Source organism: Oncorhynchus nerka, linkage group LG25, assembly GCF_034236695.1.
Source record: "Oncorhynchus nerka isolate Pitt River linkage group LG25, Oner_Uvic_2.0, whole genome shotgun sequence".
NCBI lineage: Eukaryota > Metazoa > Chordata > Actinopteri > Salmoniformes > Salmonidae > Oncorhynchus > Oncorhynchus nerka.
In genome coordinates this window covers 14,080,698-14,099,449 of record NC_088420.1, presented here as the reverse complement: position 1 = coordinate 14,099,449, position 18,752 = coordinate 14,080,698, and the positions used below count along the sequence as shown (strand labels likewise).

The 18,752-nt window shown below is 46.1% G+C and overlaps 1 protein-coding gene across 1 annotated transcript in view; it reads left to right on the top strand.

Moving 5' to 3' along the window:
* Positions 1-18,128, top strand: part of LOC115109758 (E3 ubiquitin-protein ligase RNF220-like) — a 51,237-nt gene extending 33,109 nt beyond the window's left edge. Inside the window, exons 3-16 of the mRNA XM_065009578.1 lie at positions 1,355-1,445; positions 1,645-1,687; positions 1,765-1,857; positions 1,934-1,976; positions 2,322-2,402; positions 5,803-5,846; positions 6,462-6,543; positions 7,378-7,480; positions 7,629-7,712; positions 7,834-7,889; positions 8,692-8,782; positions 16,354-16,453; positions 17,162-17,236; positions 17,466-18,128. Of these exons, the coding sequence (XP_064865650.1) occupies positions 1,355-1,445; positions 1,645-1,687; positions 1,765-1,857; positions 1,934-1,976; positions 2,322-2,402; positions 5,803-5,846; positions 6,462-6,543; positions 7,378-7,480; positions 7,629-7,712; positions 7,834-7,889; positions 8,692-8,782; positions 16,354-16,453; positions 17,162-17,236; positions 17,466-17,537 (1,058 nt within the window). The 3' untranslated portion in view covers positions 17,538-18,128. The remainder of the gene's footprint in view (positions 1-1,354; positions 1,446-1,644; positions 1,688-1,764; positions 1,858-1,933; positions 1,977-2,321; positions 2,403-5,802; positions 5,847-6,461; positions 6,544-7,377; positions 7,481-7,628; positions 7,713-7,833; positions 7,890-8,691; positions 8,783-16,353; positions 16,454-17,161; positions 17,237-17,465) is intronic.
* Positions 18,129-18,752: the final 624 nt, after the last annotated feature.

Sequence of the window (18,752 nt, the reverse complement as noted above, 5' to 3'; positions counted from 1 at the left end):
ACTCCCAGCCCCTCTCTGTGTCAGTAGATAAGGGTAATGTCCTGTATGACTCCCTGCCCCTCTCTGTGTCAGTAGATAAGGGTAATGTCCTGTATGACTCCCAGCCCCTCTCTGTGTCAGTAGGTAAGGGTAATGTCATGTATGACTCCCTGCTCCTCTCTGTGTCAGTAGGTAAGGGTAATGTCCTGCATGACTCCCTGGCCCTCTCTGTGTCAGTAGGTAAGGGTAATGTCCTGTATGACTCCCAGCCCCTCTCTGTGTCAGTAGGTAAGGGTAATGTCCTGTATGACTCCCAGCCCCTCTCTGTGTCAGTAGGTAAGGGTAATGTCCTGTGTGACTCCCTGCCCCTCTCTGTGTCAGTAGGTAAGGGTAATGTCCTGTATGACTCCCAGCCCCTCTCTGTGTCAGTAGGTAAGGGTAATGTCCTGTATGACTCCCAGCCCCTCTCTGTGTCAGTAGGTAAGGGTAATGTCCTGTATGACTCCCAGCCCCTCTCTGTGTCAGTAGGTAAGGGTAATATCCTGTATGACTCCCAGCCCCTCTCTGTGTCAGTAGGTAAGGGTAATATCCTGTATGACCCCCAGCCCCTCTGTGTCAGTAGGTAAGGGTAATGTCCTGTATGACTCCCAGCCCCTCTCTGTGTCAGTAGGTAAGGGTAATGTCCTGTATGACTCCCAGCCCCTCTCTGTGTCAGTAGGTAAGGGTAATGTCCTGTATGACTCCCAGCCCCTCTCTGTGTCAGTAGGTAAGGGTAATGTCCTGTATGACTCCCAGCCCTCTCTGTGTCAGTAGGTAAGGGTAATGTCCTGTATGACTCCCAGCCCCTCTCTGTGTCAGTAGGTAAGGGTAATATCCTGTATGACTCCCAGCCCCTCTCTGTGTCAGTAGGTAAGGGTAATATCCTGTATGACCCCCAGCCCCTCTGTGTCAGTAGGTAAGGGTAATGTCCTGTATGACTCCCAGCCCCTCTCTGTGTCAGTAGGTAAGGGTAATGTCCTGTGTGACTCCCTGCTCCTCTCTGTGTCAGTAGGTAAGGGTAATGTCCTGTATGACTCCCTGCTCCTCTCTGTGTCAGTAGATAAGGGTAATGTCCTGTATGACTCCCTGCCCCTCTCTGTGTCAGTAGGTAAGGGTAATGTCCTGTGTGACTCCCTGCCCCTCTCTGTGTCAGTAGGTAAGGGTAATGTCCTGTGTGACTCCCTGCCCCTCTCTGTGTCAGTAGGTAAGGGTAATGTCCTGTGTGACTCCCTGCCCCTCTCTGTGTCAGTAGGTAAGGGTAATGTCCTGTATGACTCCCTGCTCCTCTCTGTGTCAGTAGGTAAGGGTAATGTCCTGTATGACTCCCTGCCCCCAGTGTGTCCAGTGTGCCATGCTGTGTTACCACCAGGTGAGCTACAGGAGCACATGGAGCAGGAGATGGGCAGACTGGCACAGTTACAAATCAGGTAGGCGTTTAGAACAGATCTGAGCAGGGGAATAGCAGACTGACACCGTTACAAATCACACACACACACACACACACAACAATAAAAACAAACAATAATAAACAACAAATAACAACACACAACACTAAACAACAATAAACAGTGTGAATATTGTAGTATTAGTTTCCTGACCCCCTTTAAGTGTTTCCTCTTTCAACAGTACTAATTCAGTGCAGAGGAACCATCCATTAGGAGCTACTAAGGTAAATAAGAACACACACACACACAAACACACACACACACATCTTTCTTTGACTCTGTCCCTGTCCTCTGTCCACAGACCCTCTCACTATCTCTGCACATTAAATGTGAGGGTGGGTCCCCCACCTCTCTCTCCTGCCCTCCTGAAGAGCCCCACACAGACAGATACCAGGTAGGTTCTTCACTACAAAGACACACACACACACACACACTTCTTTGAAGGTTCTTCAACTCTCCTTTTTCCACAGACGTTTCTGCGTGTGAGGACAAACAGACATGCAAGACTGAATGGTATGTGTTCAGAAATACATACGATTTCAAAGACAGATCTGTTGTTTGTTCAGATGGGTGGGTTAGTTGGGTTATTGCTTTTGCATTGGAGTAATTGACTGTAAAATTATATTCAATAGCCTATCTACAGCTACGATATATTATGGAGGACATTTTCAAGGAAGGAATGAAAATGGGAGCTTCTATCCTCCCTCAACTGCATTGAAGATCATTCAAAATGATAAACTAGCCTGACTGTGACCCCTGTGACTCCTGTCACTGAGAGCACGGTACCTTTTGACCTAGCACCCACATGAGCAGAGGATCTACTAACCCTTGACCTTTAACCTCTTGATATGTTAACAGTCGATGATTGGTGCTACGCCAAACCCGCTCCTTTAAGTCCCCACAACAGAAGTCATCTAACCCCAGACTGCAAAAGAATTGGTAAGAGACACAAGACACTATATGGGCGACCTTGTACACCCCAATACTTATATTGAGTACTTTTCCACCCATTATCACAGACTACACTCACTGACTATTTAGTTTATACGTTATATATTTCAGGGAACAGATTTAGGAGGATGTTCTACCATAAAACCATCAATGAATTTGACACAAGATAAAATTATTTCATACCTTGTAGGTTGTAGTCTGCTGATAGTTCGCCGTATCTTACCTCTGTATCTTACCTCTGTATCTTACCTCTGTATCTTACCTGTGCACAGCGTGTATCTTTCCTGTGTATCTTACCTGTGTATCTTACCTGTGTATCTTACCTCTGTATCTTACCTGTGCACAGCGTGTATCTTTCCTGTGTATCTTTCCTGTGTATCTTACCTGTGCACAGCGTGTGTGTATGTATCTTACCTTCGTATATTACCTGTGTATCTTACCTGTGTATCTTACCTGTGTATCTTTCCTGTGTATCTTACCTATGTATCTTACCTTTGCACATCGTGTATAACCTAGTAGCTACTCTTGTATCAGTGCTTTGTCCAGTAGCCAGTAGAGAAACATACCATTCCTCTTCCTCTATCTCTCCAGTGTGTGTTGTTTTTGTTGAGGAAACTACGCTCTCCTCTGTATGCAGTCAGGAACAACACAGGCAGGATGCAGTCAGGAACAACACAGGCAGGATGCAGTCAGGAACAACACAGGTATTATGCAGTCAGGAACAACACAGGTATTATGCAGTCAGGAACAACACAGGTATTATGCAGTCAGGAACAACACAGGCAGGATGCAGTCAGGAACAACACAGGCAGGATGCAGTCAGGAACAACACAGGCAGGATGCAGTCAGGAACAACACAGGTATTATGCAGTCAGGAACAACACAGGTATTATGCAGTCAGGAACAACACAGGTATTATGCAGTCAGGAACAACACAGGCAGGATGCAGTCAGGAACAACACAGGCAGGATGCAGTCAGGAACAACACAGGCAGGATGCAGTCAGGAACAACACAGGCAGGTTGCAGTCAGGAACAACACAGGCAGGTTGCAGTCAGGAACAACACAGGCAGGTTGCAGTCAGGAACAACACAGGCAGGTTGCAGTCAGGAACAACACAGGCAGGATGCAGTCAGGAACAACACAGGCAGGATGCAGTCAGGAACAACACAGGCAGGATGCAGTCAGGAACAACACAGGCAGGATGCAGTCAGGAACAACACAGGCAGGATGCAGTCAGGAACAACACAGGCAGGATGCAGTCAGGAACAACACAGGCAGGATGCAGTCAGGAACAACACAGGCAGGATGCAGTCAGGAACAACACAGGCAGGATGCAGTCAGGAACAACACAGGCAGGATGCAGTCAGGAACAACACAGGCAGGATGCAGTCAGGAACAACACAGGCAGGATGCAGTCAGGAACAACACAGGCAGGATGCAGTCAGGAACAACACAGGCAGGATGCAGTCAGGAACAACACAGGCAGGATGCAGTCAGGAACAACACAGGCAGGATGCAGTCAGGAACAACACAGGCAGGATGCAGTCAGGAACAACACAGGCAGGTTGCAGTCAGGAACAACACAGGCAGGTTGCAGTCAGGAACAACACAGGCAGGTTGCAGTCAGGAACAACACAGGCAGGTTGCAGTCAGGAACAACACAGGCAGGATGCAGTCAGGAACAACACAGGCAGGATGCAGTCAGGAACAACACAGGCAGGATGCAGTCAGGAACAACACAGGCAGGATGCAGTCAGGAACAACACAGGCAGGATGCAGTCAGGAACAACACAGGCAGGATGCAGTCAGGAACAACACAGGCAGGATGCAGTCAGGAACAACACAGGCAGGATGCAGTCAGGAACAACACAGGCAGGATGCAGTCAGGAACAACACAGGCAGGATGCAGTCAGGAACAACACAGGCAGGATGCAGTCAGGAACAACACAGGCAGGATGCAGTCAGGAACAACACAGGCAGGATGCAGTCAGGAACAACACAGGCAGGATGCAGTCAGGAACAACACAGGCAGGATGCAGTCAGGAACAACACAGGCAGGATGCAGTCAGGAACAACACAGGCAGGATGCAGTCAGGAACAACACAGGCAGGATGCAGTCAGGAACAACACAGGCAGGTTGCAGTCAGGAACAACACAGGCAGGTTGCAGTCAGGAACAACACAGGCAGGATGCAGTCAGGAACAACACAGGCAGGATGCAGTCAGGAACAACACAGGCAGGATGCAGTCAGGAACAACACAGGCAGGATGCAGTCAGGAACAACACAGGCAGGATGCAGTCAGGAACAACACAGGCAGGATGCAGTCAGGAACAACACAGGCAGGATGCAGTCAGGAACAACACAGGCAGTATGCAGTCAGGAACAACACAGGCATTATGCAGTCAGGAACAACAACACAGGCATTATGCAGTCAGGAACAACAACACAGGCAGGATGCAGTCAGGAACAACAACACAGGCAGGATGCAGTCAGGAACAACACAGGCAGGATGCAGTCAGGAACAACACAGGCAGGATGCAGTCAGGAACAACACAGGCAGGATGCAGTCAGGAACAACACAGGCAGGATGCAGTCAGGAACAACACAGGCAGGTTGCAGTCAGGAACAACGCAGGCAGGTTGCAGTCAGGAACAACGCAGGCAGGTTGCAGTCAGATACAACGCAGGCAGGATGCAGTCAAGAACAACGCAGGCAGGATGCAGTCAGGAACAACGCAGGCAGGATGCAGTCAGGAACAACGCAGGCAGGATGCAGTCAGGAACAACGCAGGCAGGATGCAGTCAGGAACAACGCAGGCAGGATGCAGTCAGGAACAACGCAGGCAGGATGCAGTCAGGAACAACGCAGGCATTATGCAGTCAGGAACAACGCAGGCAGGATGCAGTCAGGAACAACACAGGCAGGATGCAGTCAGGAACAACACAGGCAGTATGCAGTCAGGAACAACACAGGCAGGATGCAGTCAGGAACAACACAGGCAGGATGCAGTCAGGAACAACACAGGCAGGATGCAGTCAGGAACAAGATGAAAAGTTCACAGTTGGTGTTCTTCTGTGTTACGTTTGTTATTGTGTGTGTGTGTGTGTGCGGGCTTGTGTGTGTGTGTGCTTGTGTATGCATTCGTGTGTATTCCGGTCTGTTTTTATACACAGTAGCTAACAACTCTGTCACATTTACCCCCATTGTCACAAAGCAGAAGCAACATCCTTCAACTTTAACTCCTTCCTTTGGGTCTTACTGCATGGCTGTGTCTACACTACAGTACCATGTGTTGCTATTACCTAGCTATTACATAGCTCTACAGATATATTCTAGCTAACCCTCTCTGCTCCCTGTCTGTCTCTTTGTGTGGGTTCTCTTTCAGTCAGGATCGGCAAGCTGAAGAGGAGCAGTCCTTACGTGGGCCAGGTATGTTCCTAAATAGAAACTGCCGTTGTATTGTACTGTAGACGACAGCAAGCCTAGCTATTCCTCATACTGTATACTGTACTGGATGTCTTAGAGAGAGTGATGATGGATAGAGCAGGTGGATTGGTCTGGAAACAGGGCTACTGAAATAATCAGAGGTTAACAGCATGTTGTGGCCACCTGTGATTAAACTCCTGGTATTGTTTTCTGCCCATTAGGCTCAGTGTGTTCATGTGGAGAGGGCCTGCTTTTACAGGTTACCGTACCTCAGGTTACCGTACCTCAGGTTACCGTACCTCAGGTTACCGTACCTCAGGTTACCGTACCTCAGGTTACCGTGCCTCAGGATACCGTACCTCAGGTTACCGTACCTTAGGTTACCGTACCTCAGGATACCGTACCTCAGGATACCGTACCTCAGGTTACAGTACCTTAGGTTACCGTACCTTAGGTTACCGTACCTCAGGATACCGTACATCAGGTTACTGTACCTCAGGTTACGCCTCGGAGATACATTAACAACCAAGGGCTATAAGATATGTATTTACATAGAAAAGTGTGTGTGTGCACGTGGCTGTATGGCTTCATCCTGCCTGTGTCTGTGTGTGTTTTCAGGACATTTTGTTGGACCTGGGGGGGGAGGAGTGGGGTGAGCGGAGGAGAATACGGATGACATCCATACTGGGAGGGTGTGAAGGTAAAACACATCCCCCGTACCAGACCCTCTGACTGGGTCTTGGATCTGGTGCAGTGGGGTGGATAATGTGACTGAGTGGCAGTTACAAAGGCCTTGAACTTAACACAGTATACTCTATTAGCCTACCTATAAGGCTGTTTTGCTTTCTCTTACCAACAGCAAAGCTCTACCTTGATTATATGGGTTGCTGATAGGGTTATACATTTCTTGTAACTTTCCCAAAATGCTCAGGTATTCCAGAAATCTTATTCTCTTCCAACCAGGATGTCTGGAAAATCTGGGAATTTGGAGAAAGTTAAGGGAATTTTTCAACCTTTGAAAAGGAGACATATTGTACATGTCAAGCCAAACATTGACAATGAGTGACAATGAGTTGGCTTGACAGCATAGGTGACACGAATCACTCCACACATTTGGAAGTGTCACCTTTCAATGGCCTCAGATTAGCAAAAAAAAGTCTCACCTCTCAAAGGCCTTAAACATCTGCCCTTAACACTCGATAGTCAGTTAACACTGCCCACTATGTGAGAATGTTCTAGGTGAGAATGAAGATATTGGGAGAGTGAAGGTATAGGGAGAGTGAAGGTATAGGGAGAGTGAAGGTATAGGGAGAGTGAAGGTATAGGGAGAGTGAAGGTATAGGGAGAGTGAAGGTATGGGGAGAGTGAAGGTATGGGGAGAGTGAAGGTATGGGGAGAGTGAAGGTATGGGGAGAGTGAAGATATGGGGAGAGTGAAGGTATATTGAAAGTGAAGATATGGGGAGAGTGAAGGTATATTGAAAGTGAAGATATATTGAATGAATATAAGTCACAGAGTGTTATGACGTCCTCAGGGTCGGTGTTTGTGAGCAGCAGCACGTCTAAGGAAAGCCGTGGTGACCGTGCCGCTGACCTGGACGTGGATGGAGATGACACTCTGCAGTATGGAAGAGTACAGTATCCTTTAAAACATATCAGATTTTATAAGATCTAATCATGAATCCTATGTTTTCCACATCATTGTAAGGATCCACCAATATGGCAGTACTATATAATTGTACATGGTTGCATGCAGTCCTTATGTTTCCTTAACATGGTGATCCAGATGTATGGAGGCAGACATCCCCTGTTCAGGGAAGGATCCTGGGGTGGTGGAGGAGAGGGAAGCACTGAGGGGGGCGGTTTTAAAGTACGCACCACACCCTGTAGTCCCATGGCCTGTTTCTGTGTTCCATCACTACACAACAAATCGTCATGCCTGTGTGGTTAGCAATGTCTGCATTAACTGTGTCATTGGTTTTGTTTCTCAGTGGTGGTACACTGTCCAACAGAGTAACTCTGGAACATTCCAAATGGACAAATGAGGGTGAGAACAGCTACTGAGTTTTAATTAATTAATATTTAGTACCTATAATATATTTTTTTGGAGTGCTTATATTTGTCCAATCTCATGTACATGTGTGTATTAATACTCAGGTGTGAATTGGAAATGTGTTTTTTTTTTGCATATCCCAACTCTCCCTGTGACACCTTGAGACACCCTACAACAGGGGTTCCCAAACTTTTTCCCTCAAGGCATTGGGGAACATCCCGCGCCCCCACGTCTATTTCTATAGTCACAAGCACTGTTCATGACAAAAATGGTTCACACCTCTCTTGTTGGCGACAGACTGTTTTGCAGATTTAAAGCTTATTTCCTGCAATTCTATGCATTTTTGTCATGGGGTGCAGATACAATTTTGCAATTTTGAAGCACATTTTCTTGCAAATCTATACATTTTGCCATGTCTAATGTTTATTCATGTCATATTTGAGTGACTCAAACATTACAACAAAATCTAAGGCTAACGAACTTAGCTAAAGAAACATAAACTGACTTCGACTATTTGATCTGGACATTTCTGACAAGTTATACATAGTTCTCTGATGATACACTACCCACATTTTGAAATGACACCTTGTGCATTCTACGATTACAACTTTGAAGAGTAAGTTGAAAGCCAGACTGAGTGCCCTACGACGTCCTTGTCAGCTCGGGGATTCAAACCATCAACCTTTTGGTTATTTGTCCAATGCTCCAACCGCTAGGCTACCTGCCGCCATACTTCATTAATTGGATTTTAAGAGTGGATGTCCTGATCTAAAATTATAGTCCTCTTTTGCTACAGGAAGTCCATCAACTAGCAACGGAGAGAGCAACAAACTGGATAACAGCATAGCCTCCCTACACAGGACCTGTAAACATAGTGACATTGATATGTAAGTTCTGAATTAAATGTCAAGTGTCAGCTGTTAAAATGTTCTACATTACCATTGACTTCATGATACTGTAAACCTTTCCAAAAATATAATTAAAAATGTGTTTTTGCATATTATTCCTCTTAATCAAACAGTTTTTTTTTACATGGACATTGGATACATTGGATATAATATACTGTAAGACAAGTACTGGAAACAATGGAAAACTCTTGAAACCAGGCCTGGTACTCATAACTGACTTTGAAAACGTTTTTGATAACGTATGACTGGAATTTATATATAATGCCTCGAATATTTCAATTTTGGAGAATCAATGGGTTAAAGTTAAGTATAGTAACCCTGGGTGTAAAATACTAAATAATGAATACATCTCAGAAAGTATTAAACTGTCAAGAGGAGTAAAACAAGGTTGTCCACTATCGGCATATCTATTTATTATTGCCATCTAAATGTTAGCTGTTACAATTAGATCCAACATTAATATCAAGGGGCTAGAAATCCAGGGATTAAAAACAAAGGTGTCATTGGACGCTGATGATTCATGTTTTCTTTAAATCCACTATTTGGATCCCTCCACAGCCTCATGGAGGATCTAGATCCTTTTTCTAACTTCTGGATTACAACCAAATGAAGTGTACTACTTACTATATTACGTATTGGATCATAAAAAAAATACATATTTTACATAACCGTGTAGTTTACCAATGAAATGTTCTGACGATGATGTGGACATACTCAGTATTCAGTATTCATATCCCGGAAGAAAGAAAGGATCTCACTACTGTAAATGTGAATAGAAAGTTTGCAAAAATAGAGAAGATCTTTCTAACATTGAAAGGAAAATGCCTGTCTATTTGTGAAAAAAATCGCCCTGATTAACTCTTTAGTCATATCCCAGTTTACCTATTTGCTTACGGCCATGCCTACACCTAGCAACCTGTTTTTTAAAATTCTATGAGCAACAATTATTCAATTTTATTTGGAACGGCAAGCCAGACAAAATTTAATGGGCCTATTCATATAATGAAGATGAATTCGGAGGGCAGAAATGATTTAATATTAAAGCATTAAACCTCTTACTAAAGGCTTCAGTCATACAAAAGTTATACTTAAATCCAAACTAATTATCTAGCAGATTAATAAGAATGTCTCACACCATATTCAAGAATGGTCTTTTTCCCTTTATTCAGATTACTACCTCTCACTTTTGGTGATTTGAAAATGAAATCATCTCCAAAATATTTATTTATTTTTAACACATGCCATAGAAAGTTGGTTGCAGTTTCAATTTTAATCCAACAGAAAAGACAGAACAAATAATACAACAAATATTATGGTTAAAGTCAAATATACTAATTGATAAAAAAAATATGTATTTGGGGGAAAAAAAAAAAAGTATAATCTTTGTAAATGATATCATAAATATGACTGGTGGAGTTACATCACACATTCAGCTAACAAAAATATATGGAAATGTCTGCTCTACCCAAAATTACAACCAACAGCATTACTGCAAAAATGGAAGATGCAAGTGGAAGGGGGAAAAAGTAAGGAACTTGTATGTCGGCCCTGCATTAAAGACCAAAATTGTTTAAAGAAATTTGTGATGAATAAAAAAGTATCCCGGTTTCATGTAAGGACCAACACATTTACATCTGTGCCATATAGATTGCAAAAAAGTTGGGAAGAGATTTCTCAACTAATTCCATGGCACCTGGCACTGATTCCATGGCACCTGGCACAGATTCCATGGCACCTGGCACTAATTCCATGGCACCTGGCACTGATTCCATGGCACCAGGCACTGATTCCATGGCACCAGGCACTGATTCCATGGCACCAGGCACCGATTCCATGGCACCAGGCACCGATTCCATGGCACCAGGCACTGATTCCATGGCACCAGGCACTGATTCCATGGCACCAGGCACCGATTCCATGGCACCAGGCACCGATTCCATGGCACCAGGCACCGATTCCATGGCACCAGGCACTGATTCCATGGCACCTGGCACTGATTCCATGGCACCTGGCACTGATTCCATGGCACCTGGCACTGATTCCATGGCACATGGTTTATGTACTGATATGTAAAACAACGCCAGATTCAAAACGTAGATGTTTTCAATTAAAATGATTATACAAAATTCTTGCAACCAGTAGAATGTTATATATTATGGGGGATACAACCATCCTGCTCTGCAGATTTTGCTGCAAAGAGACAGAATCATTAGAGAATTTGTTTGGGGACTGTCCATATGTAGCTTTTTTTGGTCGCAGGTCCAGCAATGGCTGAAGAATTGCAAAATGCACTGCTGGGTGATTTGAAATGTCATAGTCAATCAATAAAATAATAATACTTTAAGAAAATGTTGTATCTTTAATTTACAATCTGTAGAAACTATGAGAATGGAAAGGTTCAGAACTTTTGTGAAACAGCACAGTTAAAAAATATATGTACAAATGAATGGTGTTAAGAGATTGATGGGAGGGTTTGAGTGGAGCTGAAGGGTAGGACTAAAAACAACAAAATAAAATAAGATCAATTTTTTTTGTCACATGCACCGAATACATCAGCTGTAGAAAAAATAGCTTTTTCTTGCAACTCTGCCTAGAAGGCCAGCATCCCAGAGTTTTGAGGGTACTATTTAATGAAGCTGTCACGTTCTGACCTTTATTCCCTTTGTTTTGTCTTTATTTAGTGTGGTCAGGGTGTGAGTTGGGGTGGGAAGTCTGTTTGTTTTTCTATGTTTGGTTTCTGTTTCGGCATAGTGTGGTTCTCAATCAGAGGCAGGTGTCGTTAGTTGTCTCTGATTGAGAATCATACTTAGGTAGCCTGGGTTTCACTGTTGGTTTGTGGGTGTTTGTTTCCGTGTGTGTGTTTGTCGCCACACGGTACTGTTTCGGTTGTTGTAGATTTCACGTTATTGTTTATTGTTTTTGTACGAGTGTTCATTTGTCTGTATTAAAAACATTATGGACACTTACCACGCTGCATCTTGGTCCGATCTTTACTCCTCTTCAGACGAAAAGGAGATCTGCCGTTACAGAAACACCCACCAACCAAGGACCAAGTAGGGTGGTAACAGGCAGCAGAGGCAGCGATACTTAGAGAAATGGACTTGGGATGAGATTTTGGACGGCAAAGGATGGGAACAGCCAGGGGAGTATCGCCGCCCCAAAGCAGAGCTGGAGGCAGCGAAATCAGAGAGGCAGCATTATGAGGAGCTAGCACGGCAGAGCGGCTGGAAGCCCGAGAGGCAGCTCCAAACATTTATTGGGGGTTGGCACATGGGGAGTGTGGCGAAGCCAGGTAGGAGACCTGCGCCAACTTCACGTGCTTACCGGAGAGCGAGAGGGACCGGGCAGGTACCGTGTTATGCGGTGGAGCGCACAGTTTCCCCAGTGCGTGTGCATAGCCCGGTGCGGTACATTCCAGCTCCTCGTATCGGCCGGGCTAGAGTGGGCATCGAGCCAGGTGCCATGAAGCCGGCTCTACACATCTGGTCTCCAGGGCGTCTCCTTGTGCCGGCGTACATGGCACCAGCCTTACGCATGGTGTCCCCGGTTCTCCAGGACAGCCCAGTGCGGGCTATTCCACCTCGCCACACTGGCCTAGCTACCGGGAGCATTCAACCAGGTAAGGTTGGGCAGGCTCGGTGCTCAAGAGCTCCAGTGCGCCTGCACGGTCCGGTCTATCCAGTGCCACCTCCACGCACCAGCCCTCCGGTGGCAGCCCCCCACACCAGGCTGTCTCTTTGTCTTCTGCCTACAGGTGCTCCTGCCTGTCCAGCGCTACCAGAGCCTTCCTCCTGCCCAGCGCCGCCAGAGTCTCCCGTCTGTCCTGAGCCGCCGGAGTCTCCCGTCTGTCCTGAGCCGCCGGAGCCTCCCGTCTGTCCTGAGCCGCCGGAGCCTCCCGTCTGTCCTGAGCCGCCGGAGCCTCCCGTCTGTCCTGAGCCGCCGGAGCCTCCCGTCTGTCCTGAGCCGCCGGAGCCTCCCGTCTGTCCTGAGCCGCCGGAGCCTCCCGTCTGTCCTGAGCCGCCGGAGCCTCCCGTCTGTCCTGAGCCGCCGGAGCCTCCCGTCTGTCCTGAGCCGCCGGAGCCTCCCGTCTGTCCTGAGCCGCCGGAGCCGCCCGTCTGTCCTGAGCCGCCAGAGCCGCCCGTCTGTTTTATTGCTTCTTTAACCAGTACAACAGATTTCAGCTGTGCTAACATAATGGCAAAAGGGTTTTCTAATGATCAATTAGCCTTTTAAAATGATAAACTTGGATTAGCTAACACAACATGCCATTGGAACACAGGAGTGATGGTTGCTAACAATGGGCCTCTGGTACACCTATGTAAATATTCCATAAAAAATCTGCTGTCTCCACCTACAATAGTCATTTACAACATTAACAATGTCTACATTGTATTTCTGATCAATTTTATGTTATTTTAATCGACAAAAAAATTAACTTTTCTTTCAAAAACGAGGACATTTCTAAGTGACCCCAAACTTTTGAATGGTAGTATATATATACAGTGCTTTCGGTAAATATTGAGACCCCTTAACCATTTTCCACATTTTGTTACAGTTCAGGTCCATCCTGTTACCGTTGATCAACCTTGAAATGTTTCTACAACTTGATTGGAGTCCACCTGTGGTAAATTCATTTGATTGGACATGATTTGGAAAGGCACAAACCTGTCCATATAAGGTCCTACGGTTGACAGTGCATGTCAGAGCAAAAACCAAGCCATGAGGTCGAAGGAATTGTCTGTAGAGCTTCGAGACAGGATTGTGTCGAGGCACAGATCTGGGGAAGGGTACCAAAAAATGTCTGCAGCATAGAAGGTCCCCAAGAACACAGGGGGCTCCATCATTCTTAAATGGAAGAAGTTTGGAAACACCAAGACTCTTCCTAGAGCTGGCTGCCCGGCCAAACTGAGCAATCGGGGGAGAAGGGCCTTGGTCAGGGAGCTGACCAAGAACCCGATTGTTACTATGACGGAGCTCCAGAGTTCTGTGAAGATGGGAGAGCCTTCCAGATGGACAACCATCTCTGCAGCACTCCACCAATCAGGCCTTCATGGTAGAGTTCCCAGACGGAAGCCACTCCTCAGTAAAAGGCACATGACAGCCGGCTTGGTGTTTGCCAAAAGGCACCTAAACGACTCCCAGGCCATGTAAAACAAGATTTTCTGGTCTGATGAAACCAAGATTGAACTCTTTGGCTTGAATGCCAAGCATCACATCTGGAGGAAACCTGGCACCACCCCTATGGTGAAGCATGGTGGTGTCAGCATCATGCTGTGGGGATGATTTTCGGTGGCAGGGAGACTAGTCAGGATCGAGGGAAAGATGAACGGAACAAAGTACACAGAGTTCCTTGATGAAAACCTGCTCCAGAGCGCTCAGGACCTCAGACTGGGGCAAAGGTTCACCTTCCAACAGGACAACAACCCTAAGCACACAGCCAAGACAATGCCGGAGTGGCTTCGGGACAAGTCTCTGAGTGTCCTTGAGTGGCCCAGCCAGAGTCCAGACTTGAACCCGATCGAGCATCTCTGGAGAGACCTGAAAATGGCTGTGCAGCGACGCTCCCCATCCAACCTGAAAGAGCTTGAGAAGATCTGCAGAGAAGAATGGAAGAAACTCCCCAAATACAGGTGTGCCAAGCTTGTAGTGTCATACACAAGAAGATTTGAGGTTGTAATCGCTGCCAAAGGTGCTTCAACAAGGTACTGAGTAAAGGGTCTGAATATTTATGTTAATCTGATATTTCAGTTTACATTTTTTATAAATTTGCACAAATTTATAGAAACCTGTTTTTGCTTTGTCATTATGGGGTATTACGTGTAGATTAATGAAGAAAAATAAAACTATTTAATCCATTTTAGAATAAGGCTATAACTTAACAGAACGTGGAAAAAGTCAAGGGGTCTGAATACTTTCTGAATGCACTCTATATATATATATTTACAAAAAAGCTCAGCTATATATTCATTTTAATTATGTGACCTAGGTCTCTTTTGCATATGTGTCCTGTATATGCAACATAGTTTGTGTATAATGTGTATATTATCATGGGAAGCACACGTAAGACATCACAAATCACCCAGCAAAACAGTTATAATCCTCCAAAAAGAAGTCCCCAATCAATACTTTAAATTGCCGTAACGGCACCAGAACATCAAGATTAAATGTATTTAGAACTTCAAGCAATATCCAGCAATATCCTGAATTAAAACTCAAATCAGATTTTCCTAGCACGGTGGAGACCCTGGAAACCTCAAGAGTTAACCAATGAACGAGTTAGGCATAAGTCCTGCTCAACTCAGACAGGACGACTCTTTATGCCTGTGGTGTGCCTGTGGTGTGCCTGTGGTGAGCCTGTGGTGAGCCTGTGGTGTGGCTGCGGTGTGCCTGCGGTGTGCCTGTAGTGAGCCTGTGGTGTGCCTGTGGTGTGGCTGTGGTGAGCCTGTGGTGTGCCTGCGGTGAGCCTGTGGTGTGGCTGCGGTGTGCCTGTAGTGAGCCTGTAGTGAGCCTGTGGTGAGCCTGTAGTGAGCCTGCGGTGTGCCTGTGGTGAGCCTGTAGTGAGCCTGTGGTGAGCCTGTAGTGAGCCTGCGGTGTGCCTGTGGTGAGCCTGTGGTGAGCCTGTGGTGTGCCTGTGGTGAGCCTGTGGTGAGCCTGTGGTGTGCCTGTGGTGAGCCTGCGGTGTGCCTGTGGTGAGCCTGCGGTGAGCCTGTGGTGTGGATGCGGTGTGCCTGTGGTGAGCCTGTAGTGAGCCTGTGGTGTGGCTGCGGTGAGCCTGTAGTGAGCCTGTGGTGTGGCTGCGGTGAGCCTGTAGTGAGCCTGTGGTGTGGCTGAGGTGTGCCTGTGGTGAGCCTGTGGTGTGGCTGCGGTTTGCCTGTGGTGAGCCTGTAGTGAGCCTGTGGCATGGCTGCGGTGAGCCTGTGGTGTGCCTGTGGTGAGCCTGTAGTGTGCCTGTGGTGAGCCTGTAGTGAGCCTGTGGTGAGCCTGTGGTGTGCCTGTGGTGAGCCTGTAGTGAGCCTGTGGTGTGGCTGCGGTGTGCCTGTGGTGTGCCTGTGGTGAGCCTGTGGTGTGGCTGTGGTGTGCCTGTGGTGAGCCTGTAGTGAGCCTGTGGTGTGGCTGCGGTGTGCCTGTGGTGAGCCTGCGGTGTGCCTGTGGTGAGCCTGTGGTGTGGCTGCGGTGTGCCTGTGGTGAGCCTGTAGTGAGCCTGTGATGTGGCTGCGGTGTGCCTGTGGTGTGCCTGTGGTGAGCCTGTAGTGAGCCTGTGGTGTGGCTGCGGTGTGCCTGTGGTGAGCCTGTGGTGTGCCTGTGGTGAGCCTGTGGTGTGTGGGGTTACTTGCCCTCCACTCTCTCAGCTCACCTTCCTCTTCCAATGATGAATGAGACAGTGGATGCTGCCTATGTGACTGCAGTTAAATGTCATGCTCCATGTCCATGTTGGCCAACAAATCATTTAATCTGTCTTTGATTTTTGATTAACTCTCTGGCATCTTCTTCTCCTGTCCCCCTCACTCCCCTCCTCTGTGTGTGTGTGTGTGTGTGGTGCATATGTTCAGGGTCTCTGAGCTGACGACGTTGGATTCACTAAGAAGTCGTATACGGGACCTAGAGAAGCAGCTGTCCAGAGGAGACAGACACAGCTGTCTTATCTGTAGGGTGAGTGTATAGCCCGAGTCCCAGTCTGTTTGTGCTGTCATGCCAACTCCTTTTCATTGTTTACCTTGACAATGAGCAATGGAGTTGGGAAGAGCTCTAACAGGTCTGGTACCGGGCTAGTGAGTATAGATCGTTGCACAGGAATCAAGCTAATTCAATAGAAATACTGAAGTGTATCCTTTAAGAATTTTACATTCGTATCCAGAGTGTCTTGCAGTAGAGAGTGGACACATACTCCTGTGCTGGTCCCCCATGGGAATCAAACCCACAACCCTGGTGTTGCAAGTGCCATGCCGTACCAGTTGAGCCACACAGAACCTTTCATTCAACCTATCGATAAGCATAGTTGTGAATAGTTTAATTTCAGTATGGGTAAAACGGAGCCCCAAAGCAAACAAATAGAAACATTTTGAACATTTGTTTAAATCTGGCCTGTTGCTGAATGTCCCACAGCTAGGTATCATAGGTCTCCTAGGTCCTTGTCTCACCTATCCTCTCCAGCTGCACTGACACAGCAGATACAGGCACTTAGCACCATCTAGTGACAACACTCTTTCATGCAATCGATACATTTAACACACAACTGTGTGTTGCTGCATGAGGCCCTATAATGTCATCCATACGGGTCGTTTTTAATTTTCTACATCTTCTGTCTCCATCCCCCCCCTCTCTAACTCTCTCCCCACCTCTCTTTCTCTCTCTCTGTAGGACACTTACACAACACCCCTCACCTCCATCCAGTGCTGGCATGCCCACTGTGAGGAGTGTTGGCTCCGCACTCTGGTAAGATGTTTGTCAAATAATGCTATAAAGCTATAATACACATGACTCTATTGTATTTTTATCACGTTAACCCTGCTTTCTTCCTACATTTCCCTCAGGGGATAATAAAGTTTGATTGATTGTTACAGCCCATTAGATTTTTTCATACAACACAATGTAATGTGCACAAATTTCATACAGATGTTTGTTGAGCCCAAAGCAGTCTCAAATTGCAGTGTTTATGTTCTAGGGGGCTAAGAAGCTGTGTCCACAATGTAACACCATCACTTCTCCTGGGGACCTGAGACAGGTATTTTTGTGACTGGGCAGGGCCAGAGAAGCACAGACCCCTGAGGGGGCAGGACCTCTGAAGTATTAACCTTTGACCTTTGAAGGGGACATAAGGACAGCTGGCCTGTCAGAGATTACCCTTGTCTTTGCACCTTAACCTGTCCTCTAAACCCCCCCTCCCAAACCACGTATGGGGCCACCCCATGACAAAATGGCACCCATGACTGGGTATTGCACAATGATTAGTCTTCATGTCATTTGACCTTTTAGGTTTGACATTTGACCTTTGCTTTGCCCACCTAGATAGCATTCATTTGTATCAAGCTCACCTCATCATTTAGTGAGCCATTTCTAAGAGGAGGACTCTGTGCTCAATCCATTACAATTCATACGTAAATGACAAGAACTAGTCATCTTAGTGCTCAGGCACTGAAATAATTATTTAAAATGGCTTTAGATCAAAACAAGGTTGAGATACTCTTTGGACTATAAACTATAAGCGGTATACACTTTTGAAAATAATAGTGGTCTGTTTTTATCAAAAGAAAGCACATGTAAATAGTTTTGTGTATGTTTGAAATTATGTGCAGTATCTGTAAAAAGTTTGGCCACACCTACTCAGTCAAGGGTTTTTCTTGATTTTTACTATTTTCTACATTGTAGAATAATAGTGAAGACATCAAAACAATGAAATTACACATATGGAATCATGTAGTAAACAAACAATTGTTAAACAAATCAAAATATATTTTATATTTGAGATTCTTCGAAGTAGCCAACCTTTGCCTTGATGACAGCTTTGCACACTCTTGGCATTCCTTCAACCAGCTTCTTGAGGTAGTCACCTGGAATGCATTTCAATTAACATGTGTGCCTTGTTAAAAGTTAATTTGTGGAATTTCTTTCCTTCTTAATGCGTTTGAGCCAATCAATTGTGTTGTGACAAGGTACGGGTGGTGTACAGAAAATAGCCCTATTTGGTAAAATACCAAGTCCATATTATGGCAAGAACAGCTCAAATAAGCAAATAGAAACGACAGTCCATCATTACTTCAAGACATGAAGGTCAGTCAATCCGGAAAATGCCAAGAACTTAGAACATTTCTTCAAGTGCAGTCGCCAAAACCATCAAGCGCTATGATGAAACTGGCTCTCATGAGGACCGCCACAGGAAAGGAAGACGCAGAGTTACCTCTACTACAGAGGATACGTTCATTAGAGGTACCAGCCTCAGAAATCGCAGCCC